The 10,990-nt window shown below is 39.5% G+C and overlaps 1 protein-coding gene across 2 annotated transcripts in view; it reads right to left on the bottom strand.

Moving 5' to 3' along the window:
* Positions 1-241: 241 nt before the first annotated feature.
* Positions 242-10,990, bottom strand: part of IGF2BP3 (insulin like growth factor 2 mRNA binding protein 3) — a 110,135-nt gene continuing 99,386 nt past the window's right edge. For both annotated transcript variants that reach the window (XM_066353719.1, XM_066353720.1), the window contains 5 exons: positions 7,196-7,312; positions 6,488-6,562; positions 3,831-3,962; positions 3,066-3,179; positions 242-2,422 (listed from right to left, as the gene is read on the bottom strand). In XM_066353719.1, coding sequence (XP_066209816.1) covers positions 2,324-2,422; positions 3,066-3,179; positions 3,831-3,962; positions 6,488-6,562; positions 7,196-7,312 — 537 coding nt within the window. In that variant the 3' untranslated portion in view covers positions 242-2,323. The remainder of the gene's footprint in view (positions 2,423-3,065; positions 3,180-3,830; positions 3,963-6,487; positions 6,563-7,195; positions 7,313-10,990) is intronic.

The raw sequence follows: 10,990 nt of genomic DNA, 5'->3' as shown, positions 1-10,990 counted from the left end.
ATTCTCTGGGGTTATCCACTAGTCCTTGTGCTTCACCTGAGCCCTCTGCTCAGATTTTAATCAGTTTTGCTTAAGTGTTAAGTCTTGTGTAGAATGGAATAGCCAAAACACTTAGCTACCTTTCTGGTCCTGTTAAAGCCTGTCGTTCTTAGTTTATGTGTTATGGTATTATCAAGGTTCACATTAAAGTACCACGGAATGGAGAAAATAATTTGAGATTGACATAGTATTACTAAAACTGTTTAAATTTACAAATTCACATTTATTTGAAAAAACAAAAATAAAACATACTAGACATCAAGCTGCACCTAATGATGAAAACTTTATTCTGCATCAAGGTATCTGGAAAATGAAGCTGCATTTGGGGCACTTTACAAATGAGGAATGATTCATATGTGGTGAGTACAAACTCAGGTACAGAATTATTTTCTAGCTATTACCAGATACTCCGTTACCAATGCTTAATTGAAATTAAAACATGATTTGCCACACTAAAATGCTAGAAGTGAAATATGATAGAATTCAAACCAGCAGATATAAATGCAGCACCTATCTGAAAATAAACAAGTACTGGATAAATCAAATACTGAGGAAGAGCTCTGGCCATAAGCACATCTCACCTAAAAACCAACCAGAAAGCCAGTCCATGATTTTTTTTTTAAAGCAATTCACTGGAAGAAAAATTATGAATGCTAGATGAATTCAGTGACAAAAAGGGCACTTTTTGGCTAACACTACAAAATAAACTGGTTTTCCAAAAACATTTCAAGTCATATTCAAAATGTCTGATAGACTGATCAAAAGAACAACATCTAGTTTGTAGAAATTCATCTTGAAATACAAATGAGGCAAAATTATTTTGAGGGGTTTTATATATCCTTCAGATCTGTGTAATATGACTATGATCAATTTATGAACAAAAGCAGCACAATTCTGAGAGTGCGTGGCCTTGGAGCCCATGCACACACCCATAATTGTACATACTGGGCTTTGCCATTAAGCTACAGAATGGGCAAATGAGTTCAGTATCAAAGGTCAGATGTCATCACAGTCATTCAAATTTTTGTAAATCTTGCAATAACTGTTTGCAGAGGATACATAAATCCTGCTGCATTTTATGTAGTAGTATAGGTGGCCTTTCATTTTTCTTGATTTATCATTGTTTAAAAATCTTCAAAACAACTCAGTGAGGCTCATGACAGTGCCGGGCACATGCAGCCCTTTGTTGCCTTTAAACACTGTCACACCATCTGACTGCCCCATTGGTCTTTACCAAGCAATTCTTTTAGGGTTTGCTCGTAAACCACTGGTCATAGGTGAATTGGCAAACTAAGCATTGCCAATCAGTTTCAAGTCCACAGGGGCTGCATCTCTTCATAGATGCACTTTTAGGTAGTGATAGTCAAAAGCACAAAGCACTATGCATTCAGTCACGTAGCCAAACAAAAAAGTGAAATCTCCTGAAGCCATTTTAACTAGCCATTCCAAAACCTCCTGCACCACTGCTCTGTTAGTACCATCTTAACTTTCCCTACCATAAACAAAAAATAAATGGTATTGCTGCTCTCCAAATATAGGCACTGCTCCATGTCATTGAACATTTATGGATTTTCCAACTAATAACTGTCAGAAGCCTCAAACAACCTGAAATTAATTTTCCAGCTTTACTGTCACTAGCCAGAAGTCAATTTTTTTGTTATTTGCCTGTTAGCTAATTAAATTTTATTTTTTAAAAAACAGTTGGACTTTATAAAGTATATAAAATTTTCAAAAAAGAAACACAAAATTTGCTTTCATTGCATTACTGAATACCTGAGGTAGTTGAGTAAAAATGCACGTTTAATACCCCTGCCAACACCATTCAGCACTTCCCTTAGGTTATTCATGTTAGTGTTAGATAAAGATAAAATAAAACAGGTTTTCTGTGCTAACAGCTTAGTTCTATTCTGACTTAGGAGCAATCTTTATTATTATTTTTTTAATGAATTTAGTGAGTGCATCTTTAAGCCAATTTCTTGCATTAAGGAAAATTAGAATGTTTGTTACATTGAGAAGACAACAAAAGGGAAGTGCAGAGCTCCTCTCTTTTCCTCCCTCCCCCCATTTTTTTTTTTTTAAAGCTGGGTGTCATACATTTCAGAGAGCATAAAGTATACATTCTCACAGAGACAGGAGTTCGAAAGTTGCCTGGTCCTCAGAAACAACTGGCTAGGTAAAAAGTTGTGCATGTGATTCTGGATAGGGGTTCAGCCGCCCGTCTGTTGGTTAAGCACTCTGTCTTTGGTTTGGCATCTGCCTCTGTGGTGGGCTGTTTCCTGAGCCTTTACTTCCGTCTTGACTGAGGTGGTCCGCTCTGCAGAGCTTTCTGCTGTTGGTGCTGCTTTACCTGAGTCAGAATTTCCTGAATTTTTCTCTGGGCAACCTATAAAAGGAAAGAGCTCTGAAATTTCTACCTGGTTGAAAGTTACTAAAAGCTGTTTTACTTTAGAACCAGCAGGCCCACACAGAGGCAAGGCCAGGGTGGGAGGGGAGCTCAGCCTCAGGTAGCAGGCACTGTGACCAGCCACACAGATCAACAGGAGCAAGAAACCGGAGCTAAAAGCAAAGGTGTGGGGAAGGGCCCCCTGGGCACAGTAGGAATTTAAAAATTTGGCAAAAAGTGAGCTGTTCCTTGTGCCTACGGCACTAGTGAGTCTTAGTTCTCTCCCTGTTTAACATCTAGATGCCCTTTCATAACACCTCTTGCCACCTATTGCTAGAATGAAGTATTGTCTTAGAGCCTGTTATACATTTAAGAACAAACTTGTAAAAACAGTAATAATAATCACGCAGTGGCTCCTCTCTTTAGTTCTTCTCACTCTGCCATTTCGGCCTTAGCTGTGAGGTCATAGGTGACCCAGCCCAAGTGTATTCTGTTCTTCAGTCTCTTCTAAAATTCTGTACTGCCTGGAATTAAACGAACTCATTTGAAAAACTACCTTAAATATTTGAATAGGATGGGGACACCCACAGGAAAGCAGCTTCTAATTGAGAAAGAAGCAATTTTTACATCAGAGCCCACTTGCCTGGCAAGCATAGAAGTGACCAGTTATTTTGACCACCACTTGATCGTTTTCATCAGGCGTCTGGTCACGAGGGACAACAACTTCTGCACTAGACAAATTCTGGAGCTCATTCACCTGAGAAAGATAAACACAGATCACATTAAGTCAAGATTTTTTAAGTTACCATTTCCTAAGCACTTACTATGTGCTAAACACTAGCTATGGCTTTACAAATTTCATCCAGTCTACTTATGATTCTGTATGGTTATTAAAACTGTCCCCGCTGCAAGATGATGAAAACTAAGGCTTAGCCAAAGAAACTGACTTGCCCAAAGCTACACAGAGAACAGCAGAACCAAATTCAAACCCTTCCAAAGTGCACTCTGTCACTTCAGAAGTATAAATAGCAGATGCATGTTTTAAAGAAAAAACTAGAAACCAATTCACTTATAAAGGTACAAGTTATAAAGATAGATGAAATATTTAAAATTTTTCTCATGTCATTGTGCAATGAAAATAAAAAATTGAATTATATCAACAGAAAAATGCCAAATGCCCCTTATAAATATGAGACAGTCTGCTCACATAAAGTGGTCTGAAAGAGAGGCATTACTTTCACCACTAGCTGACACCACTCAGGAGGAAGAAAAGGCAGTCTTCTCCAAACTTTGGCCCAGATGGTCCTGCCTTTTATAAGTTAGCCAAAATTCAGGGGCTTGGAACTCCTAAGTACCTTTCAACGCTCTCCCTTTCATACCACTGCACAGGTTTTGCTGAAGTACTTGCCGTTTTGCCTCCTTTTCCAATAACTCTGCCAGCAGCAAAGGATGGCACTCTGATATGAGCTTCAAGTTTCACCTCTTCTTTAGGACTAACAAAGTTTTCTTCTTTAATTTTTCCATAAATTCTTCCCTGAGCCTACAGATGAGAACACAGCCTATCAATGTTGTTCATGGAGGAGAAACAAAAGATTCATTAATGTTAAAAATGGCCTAAATCCACACTACCCTTTGCATTGATAGTTTGCATTTGATAGACTGAAGATCACATAAGAGACAGAGAAAGTAGGAAGCCCTGGAAAAGGTTGATAGTAACTATACATCATAGACAAGGCAATTGATGAAAGAATAGGCCATATTCCTCTGACAGCAGTTAAAGGCCGTTAATAATAGTCACCCTAACAAACTAAAAGTGAATCATTTTTGTGGGCAAATGGCCATCTGCTCCCCATCTGAAAGGTAAAACTTCTACAGGCAGTAAGAAAGTAATTATATTTTTCTTGGGCAAAAGAGACTACGAAGAACTACAGGGCCAAGCTGTGCCAGGCCCACAGGAAGCCAGCTCTTGTCTAAACTGGCCAGTGAGGAATCTGCTCAGAAGAATAGTTTGTTTCTACCTCTTAGCCAGGTGGTTTTACTTTGAATGATAAGACACTCGCCCTGGCTGGGCAGTTCAGTTGGTTAGTATTGTTCCGACATGCCAAGATTGTGGGTTTGATCCCCAGTCAGGGCACAAGAAGAATAAGACTACAAAACCAAGTCAACAGATACTTCTGATATTAATAGTTAGCACATCCTGTCATCACTCTACATACAACTAGAAGTTATACATAAGAAACTTCTCCCATGATGTGTAACCATTAATTTGCTCTGTTTTGTACCAAAGGAAAAAGAAGTGAGTTGGTTTAAGTTGCCAGAGAAAACCACAAAAACAAAAGTATCCAACACATTTTCATTGGCACAGAAATAAGCTCATTTTAGGGGATTACAGAAAAAAACAAAGCCCATCTTGGTATCTATTCCATTCCTTCTCAGTCAGAGTCTCAGGTCATGGATGTAGTTATTAACACAAAGGACTCTGGAATATGCATTATCTTCCAAAACAGAAGCTACTGAAATCATAAAAAATATGGGTTAGAAGTTTATTCCTTTGATCTCTAAAATAATTCATTTGTGATGACTGCTGATCACTTAAAATATAATTAATAGCTTAAGTGTTTCATTTAAGACAACTGTGTAATGTCAGCATCGAGGATACAGGGAAACAAACTTTGAATTTCCCAGAATTCAAGCATTATAGAAATCGCAAGATGGTAATTCCATTTATCAACTAGTAAGAGCTCAGCACCAGGAAGGAACATGCAATAACTGATGTTTGTATTTATCTTTTAAGATTTCAAACTACAAGTGACTGACCCTGTAGGTTCAGGATAGGAAGCAATTCTCAGCATTTCTGACATAATCTGTACTGCCTGGATGGACCACAAGGCCGGTGTGAGGGAGCCAATTTCTTCATCTGAGTTTGAGCCTAGCCAACCTGTACCCACATCTCAAAGTAGCTCCTTTTGTTTCTTGTTCTTCCTGTAAATAAAGTAGGGAAGGAAAAAAACACCTTTGGATTTTTAGTGTCAGGGGTTGGGGAGGTGTAGGCACTGTTCTAGTCCCATTTTAGAGCTAAGGGAATTAAGGGTTAAGGTTCAGAGTTGTCCTCTTATACAGCTGCTAAGTGGTAGCAACAGGACATGGGTTTTGGAAACATTTGTTTCATTAGAATTCAGTAGTTGCTTTAACCTATGACAGATATACTATGTTTTATAAGAGAAATCATATACTCAAGTATGAATTTGAGGATTTGGCAGGGTATTGGTCTGCTTTCACCCCGAGTCTGCTGAATGCCACCACCAACCCATTTATACTGTGCTTCCTATGTACTATCCTGAGCACTTCCATATTGTTTAAACCTTAAATCCCCATTTTACAGATGAGGAACTAGCCAGCAAAAGGTTAAGTAACTTGAACAAGGTCACAGACTGGTAAATGGAAGAGCCGGGAGCTGAAGTAGCAGCCTGGCGGCCAGGTCTCTTCTCTTATCGCCAAGCTGCCCGCCTTTCAGTTCACAAGGAGAGGCATTCCAGCCCCAACCCCCCAAAACATGAGGAGCGCGTCACACCAGGACGGATGTCACAACCTCTAAACTGGTGGATTAAAATAACTGGAAAGACTGTGGACAAGGGCTAACAGTCAATCCAAGGGTAAGAAGGGGCATTTACATTCAAGGGTAAGGTTTCTCATGAACAATAAGAAAACCTTGGGAATACACTCTGAAGGCCTGTTTACCAGGCAGGTTTGTAACTTTCAGTCTCAAGGTCTCACCATCACATGATAACGAGGCACTAAGCCAATTCTCTCAGAAAACAGGTAAATCCGAATCCAACAACCACTTAGAACTCTCAAAATAAAAAAAAAAGGGTTTTGTTTATTTTTGAAATCTAATTTGGGGCATGTCTGTATTCTGTTTTTTACCTCAAAAAATTTCCATTGAGAAATTGTTTCTACTGAGTATTGGATACATGCAAGGGAGAAGCCAGGTTACAGAGTTCCTGAAAAGAAGCCATTAATGTTCCTGCAGCCATTTGTTACCTGTGCACAAACTAGAGCACATACCTTGAACTGGGCCTCTGGTGGCCCGGTGATAATCACCATCCTCACTTTAGCATCTGGGGCTTCAGCCGGAGCGATCTGTAACAGGCCCATCAAGGGGTTATGACACTTTCTGGTGCCACTAATAGAAAGGTTACACAAACCAGCCTGACATTTATATGTGACAGTGAAATGCAGACTGAGAGATTCCAGAAGGAAGTATGAAGAGGCAGTGATTAATGTGGGTTTATTAGTAACTGGTCCTGCCACATACTTGTCCTTACACTGTGCCTGGTCCTAATATAAAAGTCGCATTTGCAGTCCCTCAGCTAACCCTTACTGTATCCCAGTGCAGTATTGCCGCTGCTTCACATACGGGCAAACTGAAGGCTGGAGAAGTTGAAATACATGGCCCATGCTCACCCGGCGAACAGAGCCAGGGGACAGCTGTGTCTGTCTCCACTGCCCATGTTCCTGATGACTGTACTGTTGGTACCCCAAGGGTGGTCCTTGGCCTTCGTGCATCAAAACCCCCTAAGCTTCCTTTGTGTGCTAGAAATTGTTAAAGTCACAAATTAAGACAACTGATAAATTTCTTCCAAGGTATGGTCATATAATATGCAGTTAACCTCAGGATAGACTTCACCTTCAATTCTGAGGTGGCAAGACCATGTTTCTGTAGCTGACCATATTTAAAAAGCACCAGGACTACCACGGTTGGCAGAACAGTACCTTAATAGACGCTCCTGCAAAGCGAGAAAGCTGTTTGATGTGCTGTCCCTGCTTGCCGATAATGGCACCGACAGACAAGGCTGGGATAAACAGATGCACGGTCTCCGTTTCTGATTGCTGTTGGAAAGAAACACAGGACAGTGCTTATCGGACACAAATCAGGCTGTTCTTGTTGGCATAGGGATGGGAACATTTGCATACAGAAGAATCAGAATGGCTTTGGGGAAGCCACCACAGTAAGTTGACATCAGTTTATCCTAAGAGGTCAAGAAGATCTTACCATCTCATCCTGAAAGCATTTGCATGTAAAATGTCACCTCTGTATTCGATTTTCTTAAACTTCAAAATGTCAACAAATTACAGAGTTAAAAGCTATGTAAATGTTATAAAGTTTAAATGTATTACAATAGAGGGACAAGACTGTATTTAAAATGAAGATTCCCCCATCACTATATCCATGATAGATGCCTGACAAGTAAATAAAATTCTGTTAAAGAAATCCTTGATGAGTAAATTAAATTAGAATAAAATAACCGCATCACAGAAAAGTAAAAAAAAAAACACCACGATTCCTTCATTACCTGAATTATTTTGTTTTATCTGAGTATGCTACTTTAAAGACCTTCAAAAAAAGGGGCAAAGACCTGAAGAATCAGTATGTGGGATGAAAACGGAAGCAACAGAACCTGTCAAACAAACATAAAAAGCATCAGAGCAAAGCCAACGAAGCTTCCCAGGAGGTGGTGCCCTGGACTGACACACAGTGATGTGTACTCCTGGCAGTAGCACCTTAATAAAAAGTTGAGTCATCAAATATATGGAGCTTAATGAAGACATTTCTGATTGCCAAATTCTCTTTTCTCCATTCCATATCCACCAGGCCTCTCTCTGACCATAAACTACTTTTCAAGGAAATTTTCCTCTGGGAACACACGGCACCTCACATAAACATCCTGTCCACTTGACAGTCATTAAACTGGCTCTGTGGTACAGATCATTCTTACATGGAGTTCAGCACAGTTAGCCATGTTTTCAGGATTTGGACCCTCAGACAAGCAGATAACTTCCATGTTTACTGACAAAACTGAAGCCAGAACAATGGTTTATGATAAGCCTCTTCCAACTGAATTTAAGTCTCTAAGATGGAGCTTGGAAAAACTCATCAACATTACCCTTTGTTACACATTCTTTGCATTTAAGTTAATATTCAGCTGCACTATCATGAACCCTTTCCTAAACCTTCAGAGGTGAAAGATATTCACAAGACACAAGCTGCTTCCCAGTGGATTTCTGCCAGATGCCTATCGGCAAAACTTCCTTTGGCCTTGTTGGCAGACTTGACGTTATAGCTTGAAAAAACAAAAGAACAAAGCTGCTCAACTGAAAGTTTGCATAACTGGTGAAGTCTGCCAATGAGTAATTCCTAATCCTCTATCGTGAGGAGATACAAGAATGAGCAAACAGTAAGGTTAAGTGTATTTACTTTGTGGGGAACAGAACCGAAGACATCACAAAGGCATGGAGACATGCCTGCCAGCCAACAAGAACAGCCTCCGGGAACTGGAAGGACGCCAGTGTTTTCCTTGGGCTGCAGAAGAGATATTCCTGGGTTTTTCTGTTTTGTTTGTTTTGTTTGAATGGATTTTGGTCTGGAACTGGAATTAAGTTTACTCAACTCCATGACCTGAAAGGAATATTGAAGTCTTCCACAACAACAACAAAAAGGGCAAAGAAATTTTTCCCTCATAACAAGTAATCAAGGCCTCTTAGAGGTAATAACTGTGTGCAAGGAATTATTTACTTTGAAATGATTTACTGACAGAAGAGCTGCAACCATAGTAAGAAATCCTAAGACTAAGAGACTCTGTGAAACCAGTCATCTGATCCAAAAATCCCTTTCAACTCGTAGTTTCTTTTCAATTCAACCTAAATTCATTTTAAATCTTTGTAGTACACACTTACTATAATACACACAATTTAGCTGAATGTTTACAAAACCAATACTGAAAAGAGCTCTGTTCCATTGCTTAACAGTTAACCGTATTATGTAACCATATACTTTAATATTTAATAGTTTATCCTTTTTAAACTAAAACAACCATGTACTTATAAATGTATGTAAAACATCAATGAAAATTATTTTATGCATATCAATTTGTTTTTTATCTTGAAAAGGTCGTTATTAATGGTGTGCTCATTTAATCATTGAGCACATTATTGAAGTGTCCATTATGTGCCAGGCACAACAGGATGGTTAAAAAGAAAGATGGAGTTCTTAACTTAGGTGTTATTTCTAATTTCATAGAGTATGCATTACAAGGTCATAGACTGTTTCTCAAAGAGCATTTTAAACCAGCTAAGACCTAAGGAACTGCTTACTTTTCTTGCCTCTTCTATAAGCGGAAAGTTAGCAATTCTTAGATTATGCTGTTGTTTTGGAGACTTCTGGGAAGACTCCAAACGCACTACCAAAATTATCAAGACAGCAGCACTTGGGCTAACTTCTGCCAACACAAAAGCAAGCTGCCAGTGCCGTCAAGCTATGGATGTTGCTGTTTGCCAATTCCAGCTCTTGCTCTGCTCACTAGCTGCCAATTGCCTCTTCCCTACAGTTTGAGCATTTCTGAAGGGAGCATTTCCTGTCATTTCTAAACTCAAAGTTTGCCAGTTAAGTACTGCATGAGCCAGCTGCTAGGCAGGCCCTACAGACTTCTTGTCTGTTGGAAGAACCAACTCTTTGGCTTTATAGGAAAAGTCAACCTGGCAGGTTCCAGGAAAAAGGGCATGTTGTAGGGGCAGAGTGGGCAAAGTTCTGGAATAGAACAAAGCATTTATCCAGAGACAAGATGCATCCATTGTACTTTCACATTACAAAACGGAGAAAATGAAACAACTGTAGGAGAAAGAGGAAGCAATAGTAAAAATAGAGTCAGATTCTTTGAAACATTCATCAAAACCTACTGCTTGTCAGTGTCAGGCACTATAAAGTGAAGCAGAGTTACTGTTAGCCTGCAGGCATCAAGGATAAAGACGTGAACTTAGTAAGTAACCCGTCTTTGAGAGCTTTAAAGGAGAGCAAGCTTCTCAGTGGCAGCTGTGGACGCCTGACCACCATTGAGGAGGGCCACCAGAGTGCCAAGAGCAAAACCTGTCAGCCTTTCACTCTCTAAGTCCAGCTTTTAAAAGATGTCCCAGACCTTCAATGTTAGGTTCTTCGACAAGAAATGTGAAGCCAAAGGGAATAAAAGGACTGTAAGAAAAGTAAGCTAAATAAATAAATAAAATTTTTAAAAGGATGGGGGCAAAACCTGATGTATTTAACTATTGCCTTTAAAAACAATAGGCAGGCCTGTCCTGTGGTGGCACAGTGGATAAAGCATCAACCTGGAACCCTGAGGTCGCCGGTTCAAAACCCCGAGCTTGCCTGGTCAAGGCACATTCGGGAGTTGATGCTTCCTGCTCCTACCCCTGTTCTCTTTCTTTCTAATAAAAATGAATTTTTAAAAATCTAAAAAGTTAGTTTAAAAAAAATTATTAAAAAAACAACAATAGGCAGGCACTGGCCAGGTAGCGCAGTTGGTTAGGGTGCTGTCCCCTTACTCCAGGGCTGCAGGTTTGATCCCTGGTCAGGGCATGCACAAGAAACAACCACTGACTACATAAGTAAATAGACAGCAAATTGGTGTTTGTTTCTCTCCTTCTAAAATCAATAAAAACTTAAAAAAAAAAACTTTCAAAAAGTGGAGACCACTTATTAGTAGTTTGGGTTTAGAAAAAGAACAAAGTTTACTAATA

Source organism: Saccopteryx leptura, chromosome 12 (assembly GCF_036850995.1).
Source record: "Saccopteryx leptura isolate mSacLep1 chromosome 12, mSacLep1_pri_phased_curated, whole genome shotgun sequence".
In the NCBI taxonomy this organism is placed as follows: Eukaryota; Metazoa; Chordata; class Mammalia; order Chiroptera; family Emballonuridae; genus Saccopteryx; species Saccopteryx leptura.
The sequence above is the reverse complement of the archived record's forward strand: the minus strand, read 5'-3'. Positions and strand labels throughout refer to the sequence as shown.